Here is a 25,708-nt window from a genome sequence, read left to right on the forward strand (position 1 = left end):
CGCCTGCGCCAGGCTGCGCCCACGGCGAGTTGACTTCCGTTTCCGGGTGGCGCCTGCAAGTCGGTGGCTGTTGAAGCTCAGCCATCGCCATGGAGTTGTTGGGCGAGTATGTCGGGCTGGATGGGCAACAGCAGCGGCTGCGGGTGCCCTGTGAGGTGCCGGCCGACGCCGAGCCTTACGAGACCCTGTTGTCTGGCGTGGCCCAGATGAGAGACCTGGTGACAGAACTCTTCGGCCCCCTGGTACAGCAGGAAGCGCAAGACCGGGTGGCGGCTCCAGAAGAGGCCTTGGACGGTGAGCCCTGAGAAGGTGCTGGAGCGACAGGAGGGCGGGGCAGGGGAGCCCGGGTAGAGTGGCCGTCTTGGAGCAAGTGAGCCTCGGGGGAAGAAGAATCCCAACTAAAAATTGTCAGTCCTTACCGCCATATTATCTTCGCTACTTCTGCTTAAGCGTTTGACGACTCTCTTTCCATATGTATCACAAAAAGCGTGCTGAGTGCCGACTGCTCTGTGCCAGGCACTGGGCTGTGCTCTTGAGAAGGAATGAGGTGAATGCCACTCAGTTCCTGGCTTTCTGAAACTCGCAGGCTGGTGGGGGTTAGACAAGCAAATACTTATTAACAGATTGGAAGTATGACCCCAGGGCCCTCTGTAACTATTGCAAGCTGAGAGGACCCAAGAAGGCTTCAGAGAGCATGGCTTTTGAGCTGGGTGTTGAAGGATGAAAAGGAGTATTGCCTTCTTAACGTATTTGTAATTTAACGAAATTACACGAATTTACAGAATTTCATGAAGTTACAAACACGTTAAGAAGACTGTCCTCTGCGATCCAAAAGAATGAAATCTTGCCATTTGCAACAATGTGGATAGAGCTAGAGTGTATTATGCTAAGCAAAATAAGTTAGAGAAAGACAAACATGATTTCACTCATGTAGAATTTAAGAGACAAAACAGATGAACATAAGGAAAGGGAAGCAAAAATAATATAAAAACAGAGAGGGAGATAAACCATAAGAGACTCTTAAATACAGAGAACAAACAGGATTGCCGGAGGGATGTTAGGTGGGGGATGGGCTAAATGGGCAAGGGGCACTTGTTGGGATGACCGCTGAATGTTATATGTAAGTGATGAGTCACTAAATTCTATTCGTTAATACACTGTATGTTAACTAACTTGGATTTAATTTTTTTAAAAATAAGTAATTAATTTTAGAATTAATTTCAGAGTAAGTTCTGAAGATTTCAGTTTAAGGAGTCTTAACTCCCAGGGACTCCTTTCCATATGCCAACTTAGAAGGTGCAGTTTGAAAGGAGAAATGTGAAATTCAAGTCTTGTCTTGAATACGAAAAGAGGTAGGTACCTTTTTTGCCTGGAGCTGAAGGGCCAAAGAATTAAATATTGGAGTCAGGACTTAACTCCTCTCTAAAGGGACTTACACTGTACTGTACTTTCCATCTTGTGTATTATGTGAAGGAGCCAGTTCAGAACATTACACTGAGTTCAGACAATAGACTGGTTCCATGGATATATTAATTGGGAGTACCAATGTATTGAGAATGAAGTCCTGTTTCTTGGCTCCAGAAGTACTTCTGTAATCTCTTGAAAACGTTATCATTGGCGTAAGGATGAGTATAGCTAGAGCCATTTCTTAAAATATCATTACTTGTTGAGAAAATAACTGCCACCTATTAATGGAAGGTCAGTAGTATATTTGTATCAGAAGACATGTTTTTTGTTTATTTAATGAAGACCCCATAAAGCTTAGGTTTTACTTTGTTAAAAGTAATCGAGATTGACATGGCACATTTTGTGTTCTGTGAATTTGATCTCAACAAATACACAAAACTTTAAAATTGTACCAGTTACTAAAGAAAAGTGATAGAACTCAGTACTAAAAAGTACTCAGTACTAAAATTGGCTTACAAACAATCCAGTTACCAGATGTGAAAGGATTTGAATAGGCAGTTCTTTAAATAAGATATATAAATGGCCAATAAGCTCGTGAAAAGATGTTTAGCATCATTGGCCATCAGGGAAATCCTAGTGAACCCCAAGGAAATACCACTTCACGCTCACTAGGATGACTGTAATCAAAAAGAACAATAACAGGTGTTGGCTAGGATGTGAAGAAATTGGAGTCCTCAGACATTGCGGGTGGAAATATGAAAGGATACACCTTCTTTGGAAAATGGTTTGGCAGTTCCTCAGGAAGTTAAAGTTACCTTATAACCCAGTAATTCCACTCCTAGGAACTCCTAGTTCCACTCCTACTTCTCCAAAGAGAACTGGAAACCTACGTTCACATAAAAACTTACATATGAATATTCATAGCAGCATTATTATAATAACGAGAAAGTGGAAACAACACCATGTCCGTCAGCTGATGAGGCGATAAACAAAATGTGGTGTCTCCATCAATGGAGTAGTATTCAACACTAAAAAGGAATGAAGCACCGGTAAATGGCTATAGCGTGAATGAACCTCAAAAACATGTGAAGTGAAAGCAGGCAGACAGAAAAGGTCACATATTTTAGGATTCCATTTATATGAAATGTCCAGAACAGACAAATCTATGGAGATAGAAAGTAGATTAGAGGTTGCCAAGGGCTAAGGGGAATGAGAATTGGTTGTTGGTGTGCGATTTCTCAGATGATGAATGTGTTCTAGAATTAAATGTCAGTGACAGTTGCTCAACCTAGGGAGTATACTACAAATCAATAAATTGTACACTTTAGAAGAGTGAATGTTATATGGTATATAGATTATATCTCCAAAAAAAGTGGCAGATAAGAAAGATTTTAAACACCAAAATTCCTGAAATCTTTTTAACCATACATACTTTGAATCCAACGTATGCATAACTTAGTTAATCCTTAAAGTGAAATGGTCTCAGTATCAACCATTTTAGCAATCTCTTTCTTTGAACCACTGAACATATTGTCACACAACAAATATTTATTTTAAAAGGTGATGATGAAGATGATGCAGAAGATGAAAATAACACTGATAACAGAACTAACTCAGATGGACCATCTGCAAAACGGCCCAAACCACCATCTTAAGAATAGCTTTTATGAAATTTAAAAGACTGCTACTATATCTGAATTATCACACGCTGACATTTAGGAAAGACTGGTGCTCTAATTTGGGAAAGCATTTGTTTTTTTCCCCTAGGACAATTTTGTGAAAGAAAAAAATGTACCTTGTTTCCACCAAAGAAAGATATAGTAAATGTTTAGAAATGAATCTGTTTTCTTGAGTGAGAAATAAATTTGATACTGTGGAAATAACTAGAACACTCAATGCTATATAAAATCCTCTAAGTTGGCAACTGAATATTTGTTCAGTTTTCTACTTTTTAAATAACCATTGAATTAAGTTGTGTGATATCTACATCTTGTGGCTTCTGCTTGTTATAAAAAGTACACATCATAGTCCCGCACAATAACATTTCAAAGAAGATGTAAGTGGAGAAAATCGGATATTAGATTTAAGAATGGCAGATCTGTGTAAGAAGAAGGAAAATGGGAATAGAAATACTGAAGAGGGAGATGAGCCAGGAGAGAGACCCAAGGAAACCTGGAGTCCATACTTACACCCAGTATATAGACATCCAGAGATGATAGCACTCAATGAATATATACATTTAACTTGTAACTTAAGAGAACGAAGTTGGGCGTGCTTTTATGCTGTAGCATGTTATGTATATAAACACAGATGTAAGTCTTAAACAATCTATGTTGACTTTAACTTAAGGTATTTCTCATCCTGTATCCATGCTTTGATTTTGCTTACCCCAAAGGCCTATTGAATCCTTGAAAATACATATATATTCCTAAAATATGTGTGTGTATTCCTTTTCGGCTTGTTGATGGGACCAAGACATTTTTTATTTCCTGTGCATGTTTCCTGATTCATTTAGATAGCTAAAATGCAAAGAAATCAAGTAGCATGTATCTAAGGAAATACAAATAGTTATAGAATTTTAGAGTTGGAAGTAACCTTACAGATTATATATGACTTATTTCCAAGATGAATTGAACCTTAGAAGAAGTGTTGCCCTGAGTTTGAGCTAAATATTGGCAGAGATGGGTTGTACACATAGCCTTTAACAGATTACCAAAAAACCCCAAAAGCAGATTATCATAGTACTTTCCCAGTTACATATTCTGAAATCTATAGTTTGCAAAGTACATACAATTAAGGAAACTGAATTTAGATACCTTTTCATGTCTTTTTTTTTTTAATGTTTATTTTGAGAGAGAGACAGACCACACATGCAAATGGGGGAGGGCTAGAGGGAGAGGGAGAGAGAATCCTAAGTAGGTGCCATACTGTCAGCATGAGCCCATCGTGGGGCTTGATCTCAACAACTGTGAGATCATGACCTGAGCTGAAATCAAGAGTTGGACGCTTAACCGACCGAGCCACGAGGTGCCTGATACCTTTTCACATCTTTGAAGTATTGTTTTACTTGGAACATCAGCCTTCCACTAAGTGCTCTTATGTAATCAAAACAATACCAACTAGGAAAAAAAAATACTAACTGGGAAAAGTTCTATGAATGGTCAGAAATTTCCTTGTTTAGTTTGTGATAATGTCTCCAGTATTGGGACTTCTACTCAGTTATTGACTTCTGATAATCTTTTTCTTCATACAATCCTTTAAAAAACTTACCAGCACAGTTAAAATAGTTCATATGTTTTTTAAGTTTTTCTTTTTTAAAGTTTATTATTATTTTTTTAGTAATCTCTACAGTCAACGTGGCGCTCAAACTCATGACCCAAGGATCAAGAATCACATGCTCTCCCAGCCAAGCCAGCCAGGTGCCCCAAAATAGTTCATATTTTTTAAGTAATAGCTGGATTTTGCTCCTGAATATTTTGCTTTCTTTACTTTTTTTACTTTTTTTTTTCCTTCTTTGTTTCGTAAATATGTTTATAAAGAAGAAATTTCAAGATATTTGTGCTTGTGGCCCAGTGTTTTGAGGTCTGGGTTATAGGTCTGATTGATCTTTTCCTTAATTTTAATACTGATTTTTTTTTTTAATTTTAATGTTTATTTATTTTTGACAGAGACAGAGCATGATTGGGGGAGGGGCAGAGAGAGAGGGAGACACAGAATCCAAAGCAGGCTCCAGGCTCTGAGCTGTCAGCACAGAGCCCAACGCGGGGCTTGAACTCACAGACCGCTAGATCATGACCTGAGCCGAAGTCGGATGCTCAACCGACTGAGCCACCCAGGCGCCACAATACTGATTTTAATACTGCCTGCTTCATAAGTGAGCTACATGTGTGACAAAAAAGATCAGTGTGAAGGCCCAGTATCGAAGTGCCTTGCCTGGTTTTCTAATCTTCTGACTCCTAAGAGTACAAACATTGCCACAGGCAAGCAGGACACAGTTAATCTCTGAATTTCCTTCGAGTTTACTTTTGTACAGGAAAGTCAACTTCACAATCCTAGCTAAAAGTAAGCTTAACACCCGACTTGGATAAGTAATCTTTTAAAATGTGAGACATGGAGTTTAAAATATGAAATATATGGACATTTGCAACATAATGGTTTTTCTAAAAGTGCATTTGTGTCACAAGAAATACTTGTTTTAATAGCATTCTGTGGAACCTATTATAATAGGTTGCTGTTTGTAAGAAAGTTGGAAGTTTTTTTAAAATCACTTGGGAAGAGGGATGCTTGGCTGGCTCAGTTGGTAGAGCATGCGACTTTTTTTTTTTTTTTAATGTTTATTTTTGAAAGAGAGAGTGAGAGCAGGGGAGGGGCAGAGAGAGACGGAGACACAGAATAGGAAGCAGGCTCCAGGCTCTGAGCTGTCAGCATACAGCCTGACGTGGGACTTAAACCCACGAACTAGAAGATCACCAGCTGAGCCAAAGTCTGCCGCTTAACTGACTGAGCCACTCAGGTGCCCCTAGCGCATGTGACCCTTGTTCTCAGAGTCATGAGTTCAAGCCCCGTGTTGGGTGTAGAGCTTACTTTCTAAAAAATTTGGGGGCACCTGGGTGGCTCAGTTGGTTAAGCATCCAACTCTTGGTTTCGGCTCAGGTCATGATCTCATGGTTTTGTGGTTTGGAACCCCTCCTTGGGTTCTGCGCTGACGGTGCAGAGCCTGCTTGGGATTCTCTCTCTTCCCTTCTTGCTCTGCCCCTCTCCCACTAACGCTGTCTCTCTCTCAAAATAGATAAACCTTAAAAAATAAAAATTAATTTGGGGGGAAGGAAAACTTACTTTGAAAAAATTATGGGAAATTTTGTCCCCCCAGTTTAGAGATAGTGTTCATACTCAGAGGATTTACGCTTCTGCAACTGGCTGCCTTTCAAGTCCTCAACCAAGTGACGTCCTTTACCTGTTTAGTTCTTCCTTCAACTTAAACATTTCCTCCAGGAGACTTTCCTGGCTTCCTAGGTGATGTTAGGTCCTCATGCTGTGTGTTTCCTGGTACCTAGCCCCCTGTACTTCCCCCCTACCTTGTATTACGAAATGTACTTTAGGGGTGCCTGGGTGGCTCAGTCAGTTAAGCATCCAACTTTGGTTCAGGTCATGATCTCAGGGTTCTCTGAGTTTGAACCCCACATCAGGCTCTCTGCTGTCAGTTTGGAGCCCACTTTGGATCCTCTGTTTCCCTCTCACTGCCCTTCCCCTGCTCGTGTGTGCACACACGAGCTCTCAAAAACAAACATTAAAAAAATTTTTTTAATAAATAAAAAAATGAAATATACTTTATTAGAATTATTCCTTCAGGGGAAGGAAAAAATTATGCCTTCAGCTGCTTAGAATTTTTTTTAAAATTTTTACTAAAAGAAAATTCAATTGATAGTGAAAAAAAATTTTTTTTTGGGGGGCGCCTGGGTGGCTCAGTCGGTTAAGCGTCCGACTTCGGCTCAGGTCATGATCTCACGGTCCGTGAGTTCAAGCCCCGTGTCAGGCTCTGTGCCGACAGCTCAGAGCCTGGAGCCCACTTCGGATTCTGTGTCTCCCTCTCTCTCTGCCCCTCCCCCGTTCATGCTCTGTCTCTCTGTCTCAAAAATAAATAAACGTTAAAAAAAATTTTTTTTTAATAAAAAATAAAAAAATAAAAAAATATTTTTTTTTTTATTGAGAAAACTTGTACTTTAAAAGAAAATAAAGTTTAGGTTTTCTTCCAAATGACAAAATCAGTTGGAGACACTTGTGGCCCTCAGTTTATTGTACTTTTGTTTAGTTCCTATTTAGCCTATTAAAGATACATCTATTTCTCAGTGGGATTGTCCAATCTGAACAAATAGAGAATATCTTCTATACTCCTAGGTTTCATACATAAGAGATTCTGAAAACCTAGGCTTTTTAAACTCAATTGTCAATCAGTGTGTTGTGCTGAAATGTTTACAAGAAATGCCTGTTTGGACTTATTGTGGGGTAGCTGAGCACTGCAAAATTCAAAACTGCATTGCCATAAAATTAGCATGTGATGGTTACAAATAAAATTTACATGTTTGAGGAAATTGATTACAATCATTTTGTGATAATTATTTCCTGGATATTTAATGTAAAATCCTCACCTAATGGAGAATGTTTGTAAAATGACACTTTCAGTCTTAACAAATGAGAAACAAATTGACTAGTTTTTGTGAGAGCTTAAATCTCTCATGAGTTAGAACATAATAAATTTCAGGGAGAATCAAGATTTGTAATGTAAAACAAAACCACAGAAGTACTAAAAAAATGGAGTAGGGGCACCTGAGTGGCTCAGTTGGTTCAGCGTCCAACTCTTGGTTTCTGCTCAGGTCATGATCTTGTGGTCATGAACACATGGTCATGGGATCAAGCCCTGCATCTGGCCCCAAGCTCAAAGCCAGGAGCCTGCTCGGGATTCTCTCTCTGCCCTTCCCATACAGGTGTGTTTTCTCTCTCTGTCTCTCTCTCTCTCAAAAAAAAAAATAACTCTTTTTAAAAGAGAAAGAATATAGAGTAATAGTTTTTATAGTCTCAGAGTGAGGAAGGTGTCTTTCCTAAGCAAGATTTTTTAAAATCCAGAAACCATAATAGAAGAGATTAGTAAATGTGATTACATAATAATGAAAAATTTGGAATATTCTATAAATAAGATTAAAAGAGAGGGAAAAAGTATTTGGCATTTTCAGCACATAATGACTAAGAACTATTTCCTTTTATAGATCTCATGTATACCAGTCAAACCATAGAAGTGGGCAAAGGAAAGAAATAGCAAAATCACAAGAAGAGAAATACACATGGTTTTTAAAAGGGAAAAAAAAAGTAATACTTCCAAGAAATGAAAATTAAAGCCACAATGTGATACCATTTTTTACTTTACAGACTGAAAGATCAAAAGTTTTGACGTAATGTTGAGCTGGAAAGGATGTGAGGGCTATACGGTACTGATGATGAGAGTGTAACTTGGTATAAGCTCTTTGAAAGTCAAGTTGAGGGGCGCCTGGGTGGCGCAGTCGGTTAAGCGTCCGACTTCAGCCAGGTCACGACCTCGCGGTCCGTGAGTTCGAGCCCCGCGTCAGGCTCTGGGCTGATGGCTCAGAGCCTGGAGCCTGTTTCCGATTCTGTGTCTCCCTCTCTCTCTGCCCCTCCCCCGTTCATGCTCTCTCTCTGTCCCAAAAATAAATAAACGTTGAAAAAAAAAAAATTAAAAAAAAAAAAAAAAAGAAAGTCAAGTTGAGGGGCACCTGGGTGGCTCAGTTGGTTAAACATCTGACTTCGGCTCAGGTCATGATCTCACGGGGCTCAATGGGCCCCGTGCTGACAGCCTGGAGCCTCCTTGGGATTCTGCGTCTCCCTCTCTCTCTGTCCTCCCCCACTTGTGCTTTCTCTCTCTCTCTCAAAAATAAACATTAAAAAAAAAAAAAGTCAGGGGCACCTGGGTGGCTCAGTCAGTTGAGCGACCGACTTCGGCTCAGGTCATGATCTCACAGTTTGTGAGTTCGAGCCCCGCGTCGGGCTCTGTGCTGACAGCTCAGAGCCTGGAGCCTGTTTCAGATTCTGTGTCTCCCTCTCTCTCTGCCCCTCCCCCACTCATGCTCTGTCTCTGTCTCAGAAATAAATAAAAACACTAAAAAAATTTTTTTAAAAAGTCAAGTTGACACTTCTGTCAAAATATTAGGTGTAAAAATAAACAAACAAAAGTTAGATGTACAGGACATGTGGGTGGCTCAGTCGGTTAAGCGTCTGACTCTTTGATTTCAGCTCAGGTCGTGATTTCACAGTTGTGGGATCATGCCCCTTGACAGGCTCTGTGTTGACGGTGTGGACCCTGCTTGGGTTTCTCTCTCTCCCTCGACCCCTCCCCTGCTTGTGCTTTTACTCTCTTTCTCTCAAAATAAATAAATGTTAAAAAAAATGTTAGATGTACTTGTTCTTTGACCCAGCAGTTTCATTTATAGAAACTTTTCCAGTGATAACGGTACACAGGTGCACAGATGTATTTACAACACTATTCATTGCAGCATTATTCTTAGTAAGAAGCGTGTAAAGAACCTAAATGTCCTTTGGCAGAAGACCCTGGTTAATTAAATAAGAATATTCATACAATAATTTGGGGCAGCCATCAAAAAAGGCCAACGTGTAGCTCTGTGTTAAAGATCAATCTCTAGGATACGATGTTAAATGAAAGCCAGCAAGATACAGAATAGCGTGTAGAATGGTGCCATTGGAAAATATTGGTGAGATACACATGTAGTACCTAAAAGGATAGCCAGACTGCTTCTGGGCAGAGAGGGAGTTGGGCTGGGAATAAGAGGGAGAGTTTTCCCTGTACACTCTTAACTCTTTGCATTTTTTAAAATGTATTTTGTAGTTTTCTACACACAAGTTACTCTTTCTGAAATGTTGCTGAAACTGTTGAGTTTTTTTTTAAGTAAGCTCTGCACCCAACGTGGGGCTTGAACTCATGATCCTAAGATCAAGAGTTGCATGCTGTACTGACTGAGCCAGCCAGGTGCATAAGTAATTCAGGGCAAAAATTAACCAATCTAGACTTAAAAACCAAAAAAATCCACATTTCCCATCTGATTATTACTTTGTCAGAAAAGGGAGCAGAATGTGACCTCTAAAGAGGTTAGGAAACTGAGCTAATGTGAGGTAAGATACTGTTAAAAAAAAAAAAAAAAAAAAAAAAAAGGCAGTGTTGGTAAAACTGATGTACGTAGCCTTAACCTTGAAAAAATGCCCTCTAGATAGTGCATTATTCTTAAAGTATAAAATGAATTTCACAGTGTTGCTGTAACTATTCCAGTTCTCAGGTGACTTTTGGGATCAGAATTGCTCTATTTAAAGACATGGCCCAGGGAACAGTGAACGCTAGAATATAAGCTTCTATTTAAATCTTTTAAAAAGCAGTAGCTCACATTGGGGCAGTGACAAGGCCATTGGGGTACAGTTTTTTTTTTTTTTTCAACGTTTATTTATTTTTGGGACAGAGAGAGACAGAGCATGAACCGGGGAGGGGCAGAGAGAGAAGGAGACACAGAATCGGAAACAGGCTCCAGGCTCTGAGCCATCAGCCCAGAGCCTGACGCGGGGCTCGAACTCACAGACCACGAGATCGTGACCTGGCTGAAGTCGGACGTTTAACCGACTGCGCCACCCAGGCGCCCCATTGGGGTACAGTTTTAAATAGAAATTTACTCCACAGCGCCTGGGTGGCTCAGTTGGTTAAGCATCTGACTTTGGCTTGGGTCATGATCTTGAGGTTTGTGAGTTGGAGCCCCGTGTTGGGCTCTGTGCTGACAGCTCAGAGCCTGGAGCCTGCTTCGGATTCTGTGTCTCCCTCTCTCTCTGCCCCTCCCCCACGCATACCCTGTCTCTCAAAAATAAGCATTAAAAAAAAAAATTTTACTCCAATGCAAAAAATTCTGCTGGAGATGGAACTAACTTCTAAAAACACATTACAGAGCTCCTGGGTGGCTCAGTCGGTTGAGCACTCCAACTCAGGTCATGGTCTCACAATTCATGAGTTCGAGCCCCACATCAGGCCCACTGCTATCAGCACGGAGCCTGCTTCAGATCCCCTGTCCGCCTCTCACTCCCCTTCCCCCACTTGCACTCTCTTAAAAATAAATAAAACAAATAAATAAAGAAATGAAAATTAAAACACATTTTGGGGCACCTGGGTGGCTCAGTTGATTAAGTGTCAGACTTAATAACAGGGGCACCTGGGTGGCTCAGTCCATTCAGCCTCTGACTTCGGCTCAGGTTATGATCTCACGGTTACTGGGTTCGAGTCCCACATTGGGCTTTGTGCTGATAACGCAAAGCCTGTTTCAGATCTTCTGTCCCCATCTCTCTGCCCTTCCCCCGCTTGTGCTCACTTTCTCAAAAACAATCATTTAAAATAATAATAATAATAATAATGACACATTACTACTTTAAATGAGTAATTTACGGGCCAAGGTATTGGCTTAAACACCAGAATACTGAAAAATTGTGTGCTGTAACCCTAAGAGCTTGGCAGGACACTTGATGCATATGTTAGGTGGTTTAGGAAACTTATCTTCATGATTGTACCTTGAGAATTACTCAAGGCTCTAACCACCACTTAAAATCTTGTTTGTGAATGTGGTATTTTTTTTTTCCTGCTTGAATAAGGAGAATCCCAAGACAACCAACATCATTGTTGGCAAAAGTAAATGGACTCATTATAAATCTTGGCCTCGGAAAGAACATATCACTACTGAAACCTGAAAAAAGCTTAGCCACTGAATTTATCCAGAACATGTGACAGGGTAGGCTACACACTTAGTAGAAAATGTTAACTTTAACCTTTATTTTCTCTGGAGAGCAAACTAGATTGTTTTGCAGTCTAATGAAAGAGGTATTCAGTGGCAGTAAGAATCGTTCATACAGTAAATAATTAATGAGCACCTACTATGTGCTGTTCTAGGCACAGGGTATACAACAATGAACAGACAAAACCCCTGCCCTCATGGAGTTTAGATTCTGACAAAATACGTAACCTGTCATGGGAAGGTAAGTGCTGTAGAGAAAAACATGGGAAAAGGATGCTTAATTTTATTTAAATAGACTGATCAGAGGAAGCCTCACTAAGCTGACAATTCAGCAAAGGTCTGAAGACAGGAATAGAGCAGGCCAGGGCTGAGCATCCAGACAGAAGGTACACTGAGTGCATACGCCCTGAGACCGGTTTTTCTGGCATGTTCTAGAATCAGCAGGAAGATCAGAATGGCTAGAGTGGGGTGAGGAGTGGAGAGAGTAGTAGAAGAAATGGCAGAAAATGGTCAAAGGCCTCTTATTTAGGACTTTGTAAGCCACGTTAAGGGCTTGGATTTTTGTTCTCAGAAGGAAAGCCATGGGAGGGATTTTGAGAGGCATAACATTTTATGTTACCATTTGTTTGATAGACTTCTAGGGGCCTTGAGCAGATTTTGGTAGGTGGAGATAAGATGAGGAGCTTGATGTTGAACAGGTCAAATCTCAGATGCCTCGTATGACATCTTGGTAAATGTCAAATAGGCAGTTGAATATCCAAGTCTGGAGCTCAGGAGAGATGCAGGGTAGCAATATAAATTTGGGCACTTAAAGCCATGAGCCTGGATGGGATGACCAAGGGAGTAAGTATAGAAATGAGAACTGGGGCACGTCAGCATTCAGAAACTGGGCGGATCCCCAGGGAGGAACCAGCAAAAGAGACAGGAGAAGCTGGTGAAGAAGAAGGCAAAGCAGGCAAGTGTCTGGAACTGGGGTAATACCCAGTAGCTACTAGCCACATGTGGCTATATGAACTAATTAAAAAAACTTTTTTTAACGTTTATTCATTTTTGAGACAGAGCGCAAGTGGGGGTGGGGCAGAGAGAAAGGGAGACACAGAATCCAAAGCGGGCTCCAGGCTCCGAGCTGTCAGCACAGAGCCTGACTCGGGGCTTGAATTCACAAACCCTGAGATCATGACTTGAGCCAAAGTTGGATGCTTAACCGACTGGGCCACCCAGGCACCCCTGAATTAAAATTTTAAATTCAGTTCCTCAGCCACACTAGCCACATCTCAAGGGCTCACTTCATATGGCTAGTGGCTACTGATTGGACAACACAGATAGACATAAAACGTTTCCACTATCACTAAAGTTCTACTGGCAGTACTAATCCAGAAACCAATTGAAGAAGGTATCTCAAGGACAGGGAGCATGTCAAAAACTGCCAAGGGATAATTTAAGGGCTGAGACTTGACCATCTGGTGTAGTTAAGAGTAAGTGACCAGTGACCTCTTGACAACAGAGCAATTTGGGTAGAGTGGGAGGCTAAGCCTGATAGAAGTATATTCAGGATAACCTGGAGAGGAACTAGAACCAGAAAAGATACTTCATTCTTGACCCTGGGCTCCGGCAGGCCGCTGTTTGCAGTATACTCTATAGGCCATGTCCATGCTAACACTGCTATTGTGGAGGGCTTGACAAGCCTGGTATGGGGCTCCTGGGGCTACAGACCCGGATCCATTCCAATCTGCTACAGGAATAGCTCAGGACCATGGACATCACCATTGGACTCACCTCCTGCTTTGTTTTCTCCTGTCATGGGCTGGGTCTTGTCACATTTGGAGAGCTACACGAAGCAGGAGTGAGGGGGACTGTCCTCTCCTTCACCTTGTGACCATCCCTGGTCTGGTCTGTCCTTATCACGTCTGCTGAATTCCTAGCTGGCCTCCCTTGGATCATGGCCTTCAGTTACAATGACCTCTTCTATAATCATGACCTGTTGATTTTCCATAGTGACATCCTGGGACCACATGTATCAGTTTATAAGGCCCTGCTCTGTAGCCCCCCGCCCCGCCCCCCTTGTAACAATGTCTACTTAAACCTTGAAAAAATATATAGACATCTGTTTAAAGATTTGCAGTTCAAATAGCTCAGGTGAACTTACCACAAAATATTTGTTGAAGCTGTGCCAAAGACCAATACAGCTGTCATGACTAACAGTTGAATCTTTGTGGTGCATAAGAACCCATGGCCCAGGGGTGCCTGGGTGGCTCAGTCGTTTAAGCATCTGACTTCAGCTCAGGTCATGATTTCATGGCTTGTAGTTCAAGCCCCTCATCAGGCACTCTGCTGTCAGCAGAGCCTGCTTCAGATCCTGTCTCCCTCGCCCTCTGCCCCTCCCCCATTCACACTCTCTCCCTCTCTCAAAAATAAACATACGAACACAAACCATAGCCCAATGGTTCCAGTACAATCATTTGAAGAGCTCTAAAAACACAGTTGTCTGTTCTCCTCCCCCAGAGACTGAGAAAACTGGGAAGGGATCTTGGCATTGTTTATATGAAGAGTTTTGCTTTCTTTTTTTATTTCTTTGGATGATTCTAATATACAGCTCCTGTTCAAGACGTATTCACTGTCTGAGACCAAAACAAAAATACTAATGCATGATTCCCAATCATGGTCCAGAATTCTATGGAACTTAAAAATATATTGCAGAATTTATAAAGTGATGGCACACACTTGATGCAGAGTCATGCGGTATTGTGGTAAGCTTTTCTACCAGTGTTTTGGAGACTGAGAATGTTAAATCCATCAAGAAGGAAATCAACACTAGATAATCTTAATAAGACTAGAACACTCACTACCCATGGTGAACAAACATACCAGTTTGATTATTTTATGGGTGCAGTTACTCTTGTAGGAGTACTTTATCTCATGATTCCACCTCCCCAAAGAAAAGCTTTTCTTTATTTTGTTACTTTATAAAGTTTTTTTTAATATGAAATTTATTGTCAAATTGGTTTCCATTCAACACCCAGTGCTCATCCCAACAGATGCCCTCCTCAATGCCCATCTCCCACCCCTCATCAACCCTCAGTTTATTCTCAGTTTTTTAAGAGTTTCTTATGGTTTGCCTCCTTCCCTCTCTGTAACTTTTTTTTTCTCTCCCCCTCCCCCATGGTCTTCTGTTAAAGAAAAGCTTTTTAATCAATTATAAAAGCTTTGAAATAGAATCATATTCTAAACTTAGGAAATCATACTTTTACTTTAAAACTGGTAGCACCTTTAAAACGAGAAAGGTCACGTGGTGACTCCATAAATTAGATGTTGTTTCTGCAGTTCAGTTTATTCTCTATCCTGGCACTTTCAAAAAAATAAAATATCTGGCATATTTCCATGAAAAGCACTCAACAGGTTTTACTTCATTTCAGGTGTGGTTGCAAATAAAGGGACTTAGTAAGCCACTACGGGATAGAACTCTTGTTTTTCTCACTTCCGGAAGCAGATATCATTGGCTAGTTATGGCTCCTAGGATGCTTGCTCTTTCCCTAAAATCCCTGAAGCACTTTCTATATTTGCCATTTATCTAATCCCGTATTTACTGCTTATTGTATCGTGATGTGAATAGGAAACAAATGACTCAATGTAACACACAGGTCTTCTATCCATCAGTTTTAACCTCCCCCTCAATCTAATACAGTTAGATTAATTTCACCTTTCCCTCTATAAAGAGCGCTTTGAACTATTAAATAGCCATAGACAAAACAGGAACGATTCACAACTTGGATACTTCATTCCTAAATAATCAAAAAACATGAACCTTGCAATCTGAAACCTAGTAATTATTTTCTGGAAGTACTAAATTACTCCTACTCTATTTTAATATTTCTATTACCAAGGCAATCTGGTCTTGAAAGATAGAGATGGACTGAGCATTTACTTACCAAATCCCCAAACGCTACAATTTGAAGTATAAGAGATAAAATCTGCTTCAATAAAAAGCAATTACTATTTAATAAGACAAATGATAAGCTCACAAACCTTGCATTATGTCAAGCATTTATAAAGTGAAAAAAAATTGAAATCGTTTTCTTAAATCGTTTTCAAACTACCACTGCCTCAAGAGTAATCAAATAAAGAAACTGCTCAATGATTTTCCCCAAATTATCCTCTTTTTTTCTGAGAAGCAGTATAATGGAATGATAGAGCTGGAGATCTGAAGCCAGACATCCTGGATTCATATCCTGGCTCTTCCACGTGCTTGCTGTGGAACCACGGGCAAGTTCTTAACTCCTGTACTTAATTCGGGTTTCCTCATGTTCACTCAGAATCACTCAGAAAGGGGTAAATCGCTCAGAAAGCGGTATCTGCAGTATGCGTACTACCAGTTAAGTGCTCAAAAGATGCCAAGTGATTGGGTTACCTGACCCTCACAGAAAAAGGCATTTCAAATTGCTGCCTACTTGGAAGATTTCAGTGTACTGTAGCCAAGATGTATCATTTCAGTCACTAGAGCTTTGGAAGAAGTAAAGGGAAAGTGAGACTGCCTGCCTGGAGAAGGATCTGACCTTGAGGCAACAAACATACCAGCTCTATCTTTCAAGGAAAGCTTGCTGTGGAATGTTCAGCCTTCCATTCGAATCAAATCAGACTTCAATGCTGAGGCTGGTAGAACACGTTTAGATTTTCGGTAGCTCATACAAACTGATAAAAACCTTCCAATAATGCCATTTCCATTCCTTGGCCTAGCTAGACAGAGAATACTGTGAAACGTGTCATTTGTGAGAAGCAAATGACGGTGGTTAGGAACAAAGGAAGCAGATGCCTGGTTACCCCTGGCTCTGCTGCTTACCAGGTGTGGGACCTTAACAGGCAAGTTACTTTTCACTTCTCTACCTCAGTGTCCTTATCTGTAAAGCCTGGATAATTGTTTTCTTAGGGTTGTTTAGAGGATTCAATGAGTTAATTCGTGTAAAGCTCTTAGAAGAAGGCCCAACAGAATAAGCACCAAAAGAGGTTATGGTTATTATTAAAATCTATTCGTGTAAAATATTTCCTTGGTATTAATGCCATTACTGTATAAAAATACATCTTGATCCCACCCAGAAAAAAAAAGAAAAAAAAAATCCTAAAATCTGAGATTTCCATGTTTTAGTTATTTGTATTGGTACCAGACATGAGGTAGGAAGTACAAATGCAAAGGAGGAAGTACAAGGATCACATCTTCATGCAATTAACCTGTTGCCTGAAGACTGGACCTTAGGCCAGAAAAGAAACTCACAAGGCTGATGACCTGGTAGGATGTTAGAGTGGTGTCACACATCGACAGAGACTGGACGAAATATTTTCACTGAACACCTCGTTTCCATCTTCCGTGGGTGAGATTTCTCAACTTCCAAACATTGAGTTTCTTCCCAAGTAATTTTTAAAAAACCAAAGGCATTAATAATGCTGATAATGCCAGTAGCCTTACCAAAAGGAAGCACAAACTTTGTTTATCAAGACAGCCATCACCTCAATAATTGTATGCCAATTTCTCACAAACTGATAGCAAGCAAGCATAAATAGTTGGCTTAGTTTACAAGGTTGAACTGGTGTTTTAGTTTGAAGAATTTTAAAGCAAGCCAGGTAACTGTATAAAATTTAAATTTTATGACCATGTTTGGACCTTTTTACATTAAGCACAATGGAAATTTTCATATTTATTTTCTTCCCCAAAGGAAAAATTTCTGAATCATCACTATGTTGCACAGTAGAATAAAAATAGGAGTTCAGGTACTTATTCAAGTTTCTAAAGAATGCAAATAACAGACACGATTTTACTTCCAAGAGCTGAAGTCATCAACATGATTCTGTAGTACTGTATCTCAGGCTTCATTTAAAAAGTCATTATTATTCCGATAAAGAGAGCCCCCTGGTCACACTTTTTAGAAAGCCTCTGCCCCACCACAACTTCCTGAGATCTGTGAAGAAACTGCAGTCTTGTGATCAGGTTCCATATAGCACTGGCAGTTTTGTATTGTAAGGAAAAATGGTGACCGATTTGATTTTACTTGATTTTACGTGTCAATCAGTTGTAGTCTGCTGATCTGATTAGAAGCCTTGACAAATGCCTGGTGGCGATTGCAAATAACTGCCAAGCATATGGGGATAATACAATAGCCCACCGTTTTGGGGTCGGCTCTTGTACAAGAATAAAGGAACAAAAACATCTGTAAATAAGGGATCAGAAAAATAATTGTCCAAAACCAAAACGGCAGGGAGAGTAACCGAGCTTTCAAGGAGTGTGTCCATGTGGTTCCTTCAAGGGGCTCTTCCGGGTGCTGCTGAATGTGTTCCAAGGCCAGCCTGTTGTAAGTCTCATTGATTTCAAAAACATAGTAAAATGCTGCTGCACTTGCTAACAAATACAATCCCACTCCAATCCATCCCATCCTCTGACGGAAGTTCATCATTCTCCATGCTCTGTGCCTTCAAATTAAAAAAAAAATTACAAATTAGGGTCTAGTAACGCGGTCATGGCAACTATTCCATTAATGCATTTAAAGTTCAAAATCATTAGATTTACATTTTCTAAGAAAAGTAAACAACTCACAGCTTCTTTTATGTAATAATTACGAAGAAGTAAGGTTTCACTGCATATTGAGAGTGCTTTTTATGTGACTCCCACAGAAAAAAATCAAATCACTATATTCCGGCTGAAATGGGTCCAGCACAACTTCCCTTGAGAAAGTGGAATTAAACTGGTTTCCTACGGAACACTTCACTTTTATAGTTCAAATACTTTCTGGCTTAAACGGTACTGTTTCAGTAATGTTTTACGTGAACATTCGATTCTCCAAGTCAAACCAATGTCGGAGCCCCCAAGTTAAGACAGTAACTCTTAAACACTTACAATGGTCCCGAAAATCTTCCTGTTCCCACGGCAAGCGTTAAAGAGTCACTCAGTTCTGAATAATCGGGTGGTTTTGGCATTTCAGAGAAAGCCACCATAAGAGAAATCCCCGGGGTCACCGGCTGGGAGAAATGGGAGCGCGGCCAGCCCGGAGCACAAGCTAATTGTGATTAAGCACAGCGTGACTGCGGCCAGTCACGCGGCGGCCGGGCCACTGTGGCTGCGGCCGGAGCCCCAGCCCGTGTCACCCGGCCGGGCCGGGAGGCTCCCCAGCCCCCCGGGCCTCCCCGGCAGCCGGCCCCGCCCCCCGCCGCGGTGCAGCGCCGGCGGCCGCGACCAAGGGCTGCGCGGGCGGCGCCGGGCCCGGGCCTCTCCGCCTCGCCGCGCCGGGAACCCAGTGCCGGACAGCGGCCACCGGCCGAGCCTGCAGGAACGAGCAGCTCCCGGATCTCACCTTCCTGTCCCGTTTGGCCCGCCCGCCCGCCGTCCCGGATGCTACCACAGTCGGGACTTCCGGCTCGGGCCGGAAGGGCGCGCGCTCCTCCCCGTCGTGACGCCGCGCCGCCTCTCCGCGCGCCGGGTACTGCTCCCACTTGCCCCGGTGGGGCCCAGGACCGGGGACCGCAGCTGCGACCCCGGGGGTCGGGGCGCATCCTTTTCCGGGGGCGGCCGTCTGGGCCGGGCGACTCCGGACCTCCTCGGCCCGGTTCCCGGTGGCTCGCCGCGGAGAGCTGCGCGGCTACGGGGCGGACCGCCGTACCCCGGTCGCGCCTGGCGGAGGATAGCGGCGAGGGGCGCCCGCGGCCGCAGAGAGGGTGAGACGGCCGCCTGTTGCAGTGGGACCGGTGCGGGGCCTCTCGGGGCCGGGGTCACTGACACCTGCAGCTAACCTGACTGCTTTGTCCTCGCAGGCCGCCGGTCGGGACGTTGACGGCACTTACCTGGGGTGCCGCAGAGAAACGCCGTGAATTGCGGGGGCATCAGTACCCCGGCCAAATTAGAATTTAAATCCGTTGTTTTGAGCACCATGACGCTGAGACTTTTAGAAGACTGGTGCAGGGGGATGGATGTGAACCCTCGGAAAGCGCTGTTGATTGCCGGCATCCCCCCGACCTGCACTGCGGCGGAAATCGAGGAGGCTCTGCGGGCTGGTTTAGCGCCCTTGGGCGAGTACTCACTGCTGGGGAGGATGTTCCGGCGGGTGGAGAACTGGAATGTAGCCTTAGTAGGGCTAACCGAGGAGACTAGTCATGCTCTGGTCCCTAAGGAGATCCCTGGAAAAGGGGGTGTCTGGAGAGTGATCTTTAAGCCTCCGGACCCGGATAATGAATTTTTAAGCAGATTAAACGAATTCTTAGAGGGAGAGGGTACAACACTGGGTGAGTTGACCAGAGCTCTTGGATATGGAAACGACCGTTCCGACCTAGACCAGGACAGGATCCCAGAAATCCAGGCCCCTATGTTGACACAGGCATTACATGAGGCTCTTCAGCCTGCCCTGCAATACCTGAAATACAAAAAGCTCAGAGTGTTCTCAGGCAGCGATCCTCCAGAACCAGGAGAAGAAGAATTTGAATCTTGGCTGTTTCATACCACTCAGATGATGAAGACATGGCAGGTGTCAGATGCAGAGAAAAGAAGGCGATTGCTAGAGAGCCTTAGAGGCCCAGCATTTGATGTTATTCGAGTCCTTAAGATAAACAATCCTTCCATTACAGTGGCTGAATGCCTGCGGGCCCTTGAGCAGGTTTTTGGGGTTATCGACAATCCTAGGGAATTGCAGGTCAGATATCTGACCACTTATCAGAAGGATGAAGAAAAACTGTCAGCTTACGTGTTAAGGTTGGAGCCTTTATTACAGAAGCTGGTAGAGAGAGGAGCAATCGAGAAAGATGTTGTGAATCAGGCCCGCCTAGACCAAATCTTTGCCGGAGCAATCCACAGAACGCTTCGCAGGAAGCTTCCCGTGCCAAAGGACGGCCCCGCCCCTGGCTTTTTGGAATTACTGGCACTGATAAAGGATGAAGAGGCAGCTGAGGAGGAGGAGGCCCTTCTCCAGGCAGGGTTGAAAGGGCGTTTCTCCTGAATCTTAGGAAACCAGGAAGAGACAGCCGGCCGCAAGCATGAAGCATGAAGGTAGAACAGTCATTGGACTCCGTGATGGACGTTAATCAATCCCTTCCTCACGCTGCCAAGTAACTCATTGTGTTCTTCTCGGTCTAAATCCTTTGTCATTCCTGTGCCTCGTTAATGTTTCCTAAGTGTGTCATAGACTAGGAAGGACGTAGTTCTGCACTAGCATTTATGTATTTAAATTTACCCCTGTGAATTTGCCATATAAAATTGTACAGAGGGTCTGGCACCACATACGTCTGGTGCTCCGAGAGGACAGGCAAGGCTCAGTTGCATGTGCTGACCGTTGAGATGTCAGCTTCTGTGGTAACAGGTGCAAAGATAGCATGTTGGATGTGATTATTATAGATTTTAGATGTGTGTTGTCTATATTTATTATGGAGATATGAGCAGGGGTTAAGATGCTAAGGTATTTTCTGTTTGAATCACAATTTTACTGATTCTGTGCAATCAGAACAAGAAGCAGAATCAAATGCTGAGGTTGATAAGTTTGTCAGCTGTCCCCTCGAACCCCAGATTTCTGATATGTGTCGTCAGAACATCCGTGCTGAATGCCATTTTAATAGGTGTTATCAGATGACCTATGTGAACTTCTAAAATAAAGGAATGCTGACAAAATGACCTTTTTTTAAAAAATCTGTTTTATTTATATCAAGATTCCAAGAGAGATTTCATCTGAACGTACGGTTCCAGCGGCGCCTGGGTGGCTCCATCCGATAAGCATCCATCTTCGGCTCCGGTGATGATCTCACAGCTTTCCTGAGTTCAAGCCCTGCTTCAGGCTCTGTGCTGACAGCTCGGAGCCTGGAGCCTGCTTCAGATTCTGTGTCTCCTCTCTCTGCCCATCCCCCGCTTGTGCTCTGTCTCTAAATGAATGAATGAATGAATGAATGTATCTTGGACGCCTGGGTGGCTCAGTGGATTGAGTGTCCAACTTCAGCTTAGGTCGTGTTCTCACAGTTCGTGAGTTTGGGCCCCACAGTGGGCTCTGTGCTGACAGCTTAGAGCCTGGAGCCTGCTTCGAATTCTGTCTCCCTCTCTCTCTCTGCCCCTCTCCTGCTTGTGCTCTGTCTCTCTTTCTCTCTTAAAAATAAACAAACATTTAAAAAAAAAAGAAGTAGGAGATACACGGGACGCCTGGGTGGCTCAGTCGGTTAAGCATCTGACTTCGACTCAGGTGAGTTCAAGACCCGCGTCGGGCTCTGTGCTGACAGCTCAGAGCCTGGAGCCTGCTTCAGATTCCATGTCTCCTCTCTCTCTGCCCCTCCCCCGCTCGTGCTCTGTCTCTGTCTCTCTCTCTCTCTCTCTCTCTCTCTCAAAAATAAACAAAAAAAGGGTTCCAAAAGCATAAATCTGAAAAACACCGGGGTTAACACAATCTCACTCCCTTGGATATTTTCCTCTTAGTGCCGAGGGGTAGGGAGTAGTTTTCTAAGTGAGATTGCCAAAGGGACCTTGTATTGATGCACAGTGGAATGAACAAGATCATACACAAATTAGTGCATCAGTGGAAATCAATGCATCCGTATGTCGAATTTGGGGAGTGAAAGGAAAGAGATGAAGGTTGTGTGCTTGTCCATGACAGACTGGATGAAATTAAAGCTTTCCCATATGCTTTCTCATGTAATCTTTAAAATCCTGCAGTATAGGAAAACTCAGCTTCTCGCTTGTAGAAATGGGCACAGAAAGGTTAAAAAATGCTTGCCCAAAGCGAAACAACTAGTAAGTGGTGGGGCCAGAATTCTATCCTCTGCCCTACCGCACGGCCCATATTCTTTCTGTTGCCAGAAAGAGAAGCAATCATAAGGGTGTCTGCACCCAACAGCCTCACAAGGGAAACACGGCAGATGTTAACCACATTTTATAAATGTCTTCTATGCATTAGTGTAAAGTACGTTCCGAATCATTACTGCAAATGAGACATTATTAGAAGTAGGGAGTATGAGAACCTGTAAGTCCTAGGGGCAGCCAGGTGGGTGGGCATGGGTTAGTGATTTGGTTCCTAAAAAAACAAACAAAAAAATCACAGCATGAAGAAAGTTTGACAAGTAGGAGAAAAGTCTTCCTCTTTAAGGGGTAGCTGGGTGGCTCAGTCAGTTGAGTGTCTGACTCTGATCTCTGCTCAGGTCTGGATCTCAGGGTCGTGAGTTCTACCTCTATGCTGAGTGTGGAACCTACTTTAAAGAAAAAAAAAAGTCTTCCTCTTTAGTAAAAATAGCCCAAGAATTTTGGGATTTACATCATTGGTTTAGATTCAAGGGCGTAGTAAAATGTTTGTGTTAATGTCATCATGGGACACCTGGGTGGCTCTTGATTTCGGCTCAGGTCGTGATCGCACAGTTGGTGAGATCAAGCCCTGCGTCAGGCTCCGAGCTGACAATGTGGAGCCTACTTGGGATTCTCTCTTTCCCTCTCTCTTCCCCTCCCTCATTTGCATGTTTGTGCATCCTCTCTCTCAAAATAAATAAATAAACAGAAAAAAAAAAAAGACTCAATGTCCTGGTTTCATTCTTTATCAAGTCCTCCCACCATGGGAAGCTAAATACAGATCAAACCATCACATTATACACCATTATATATATATATATATATATATATATATATATATATATATATATAATTTTACTTGTCAATTAAGGTGAGAAACAAGAAGCTAAATGCTAGATGGCATAGACTAGATAAATTCAAAGGTACAATTCTGATCTTGTTTGTAAGGTGCTTTGTTACCTTAGTCCTGGGGAGTGGCACCTGCAATTTGCTGATAAACAGACACTGTGCTCACACACAGGTGTTAGTATTCACTGTACCCCTCCTGTATATAAGGCACTGAGCTGGGGCGGTTGGACTATATAGTTAAATTTAGGTTATAATGCCTTCCATGGAGGTCTACCCAGGGTTAATAGTAACAGCTGACATCAAACACTTGCCGTGGGCACCGCCGCACACATTTAGTCCAACAATACTGAGAGGCAAGGCTGTTTGCTTTCCCCATTTTACAGATGAAACCGAGGCACAGAGAGGTTAGGTAACTTGCCCAGGTTTTCCCAGCTAATAAGTGGCAGAGTCAGGCTTTACACTCAGGCCATCTATTTCCAGAGTCCTGGTCTATGATGCCTGGTTAAAATCTCACAGAAATCTGTAGAACAGACCATCATTTCCCTGTTTTATAAATGAGAGGCTTCAGGCTCAGATTCAGTGCCAGGAGCAAGGGCACATAGTCTGACTCCAGAGAACTTTTCTTAAGGTATTCTGACTTCTGCATCTGGTAAACACTACATAATTATCAAAAATGGCGGGTATGTTTATGAAATCATGTGAAGTAGTAAAAATATATGCTTTAAAAGCTGTTTCTGGGCCCCTGGGTGGTTCAGTCAGTTGAACATCTAACTCGGTTTCAGCTCAGGTCATGATCTCACAGTTTCATGAGTTCAAGCCCCGCATCTGGCTCTACACTGGAAGCACAGAGACTGCTTGGGATTCTCTCCCTCTCCCTCTCTCTCTGCCCCTCCCCTGCTCACGCTGTATCTGTCCCTCAAAGTAAATAAACTTTTAAAAAAATTTTTTAAAGCTAGGTTTCAAAAACGTGAACAACAAAAAAACACTAAAAAGCTAACTAGTTGTATTGGGATGATGGAATTGTAAAGGTAATTTCATTTTCTTTTGCTTCCTAAAAATGTTTTTTCCTAATGTTTATTTACTTATTTTTGAGAGAGAGAGCACAAATAGGGGAAGGACAGAAAGAGAGAGGGAGACACAGGATCTGAAGCAGATTCCAGCCTCTGAGCTGTCAGCATGGAGCCCAATGCAGGGCTCGAACTCATGACCTGAGCCAAAGTGGGATGCTCAACCGACTGAGCCACCCAGGGACCCCGAAAAGTGTTTTTTTAAAGTAAGTTCTACGCCCAATGTGAGGCTTCAACTCATGACCCCAATATGGAGAGTCAACGGAGCTAGCCAGGTGCCCCTAAAAGTGTTTTTTAAATGAAAAATAAATATGCAAAGGAAGTGCTCAAAAAACAAAAGGAAGGCAGAATGTCAGAAGGACAACAGGAACCAGCCTGAAAGAGCTCCCACTGGTGAAAGCTACAATTTGAACAAAACGAATAGCACAGCATTGGGTTATTACCCAAAGTATAAAATAAATATCCACAAGTTCATGCTGATATAAATACATGACTGAATAAGTACATGCGGGAGAAGAGTCAAATTTTCCTTCATTCAACTTCAAATCATTGATGTGGATACTCCCCCTTCAGGAGGTGGAGTTTATTCCCTTCTCCCCCTTAAGTGTGGCCTGAATTTAGGAATGGGGTATGGAAAGGGAGAAATAGTAACTTTTCAGTGGAGAAAACTGGCAAGTACTAGTTAACATCTAATTAACTAATTAACTAACAGCTAATTAACATAAAGGTTAACATCAGAGAATGCACAATTTGGTCTAATGAGAAAAATACCAACAAACTAAAATTGAAGGGTATTCTACACTCTTCAAAACTGTCAAGATCATGAAAAACAAAGAGAAATTGTCACAGAACAGAGGAGACTAAGGAACCTTGGTAGCTAAATGGAACATGATATACTGGAAGGGCTTTTGGAACAGATAAAAAGGACTTTAGTGGAAAAGTAAAATCTGAAATAATCTGGAGTTTAGTTAATAGTAATATATCAATGTCGGTTTCTTGGAGGTGACAAATGTACCATGGTAAGATAAGGTGTTAGCGATAAGGGAAAACTAGGTGTGTATGTGTATAGGAACTCTCTGTACTATCTTTGTAAGTTTTCTGTAAATCTAAACTATTCTAAAATAAAATGTTCATCGAGGGGTGCCCAGCTGGCTCAGAGCACGCGACTCTTGATCTCTAGGTCGTGAGTTCGAGCTCCATGATGGGTGTAGAGATTATGTAAATAAGTGAACAAACAAAAATAAATAAAATATTCACTGAAATACATA

At 42.3% G+C, this 25,708-nt stretch overlaps 3 protein-coding genes across 6 annotated transcripts; 2 read left to right on the forward strand and 1 right to left on the reverse strand.

Moving 5' to 3' along the window:
- The first annotated feature begins 46 nt into the window (after positions 1 to 46).
- GON7 (GON7 subunit of KEOPS complex) lies at positions 47 to 3,841 on the forward strand. Of its 2 annotated transcripts, none has more exons than XM_047080186.1 (2): positions 47 to 294; positions 2,968 to 3,841. In XM_047080186.1, the coding sequence occupies exons 1-2, from the start codon at positions 90 to 92 to the stop codon at positions 3,060 to 3,062; spliced, it is 300 nt and encodes a 99-aa protein (XP_046936142.1). In that variant the 5' UTR covers positions 47 to 89; the 3' UTR covers positions 3,063 to 3,841. The 2 variants fall into 2 exon arrangements, 1 of the variants encoding a protein (XP_046936142.1); XR_006962152.1 differs by having other exon boundaries at positions 201 to 309; positions 2,968 to 3,054.
- A 12,905-nt stretch (positions 3,842 to 16,746) lies between these two features.
- Positions 16,747 to 19,619, reverse strand: LYSET (lysosomal enzyme trafficking factor). 3 transcript variants are annotated; one of them, XM_047080190.1, is made up of 2 exons: positions 19,566 to 19,619; positions 16,747 to 18,200 (listed from the first exon to the last, which is right to left on the reverse strand). In XM_047080190.1, exon 2 carries the CDS (start codon positions 18,182 to 18,184, stop codon positions 17,789 to 17,791), a length of 396 nt encoding a protein of 131 aa, XP_046936146.1. In that variant the 5' UTR covers positions 18,185 to 18,200; positions 19,566 to 19,619; the 3' UTR covers positions 16,747 to 17,788. The 3 variants fall into 3 exon arrangements, with proteins under 3 accessions (XP_046936146.1, XP_046936145.1, XP_046936144.1); XM_047080189.1 differs by lacking the exon at positions 19,566 to 19,619 and adding an exon at positions 19,079 to 19,102; XM_047080188.1 differs by lacking the exon at positions 19,566 to 19,619 and adding an exon at positions 18,625 to 18,857.
- On the forward strand, positions 19,191 to 21,378 carry MOAP1 (modulator of apoptosis 1). The gene is made up of 2 exons (XM_047080187.1): positions 19,191 to 19,439; positions 19,536 to 21,378. The coding sequence occupies exon 2, from the start codon at positions 19,652 to 19,654 to the stop codon at positions 20,708 to 20,710; it is 1,059 nt and encodes a 352-aa protein (XP_046936143.1). The 5' UTR covers positions 19,191 to 19,439; positions 19,536 to 19,651; the 3' UTR covers positions 20,711 to 21,378.
- Positions 21,379 to 25,708: the final 4,330 nt, after the last annotated feature.

Source organism: Lynx rufus, unplaced genomic scaffold (assembly GCF_022079265.1).
Source record: "Lynx rufus isolate CCGP_SWC_20201006 ecotype Redwood Valley unplaced genomic scaffold, mLynRuf1.p SCAF_17, whole genome shotgun sequence".
Lineage (NCBI taxonomy): Eukaryota > Metazoa > Chordata > Mammalia > Carnivora > Felidae > Lynx > Lynx rufus.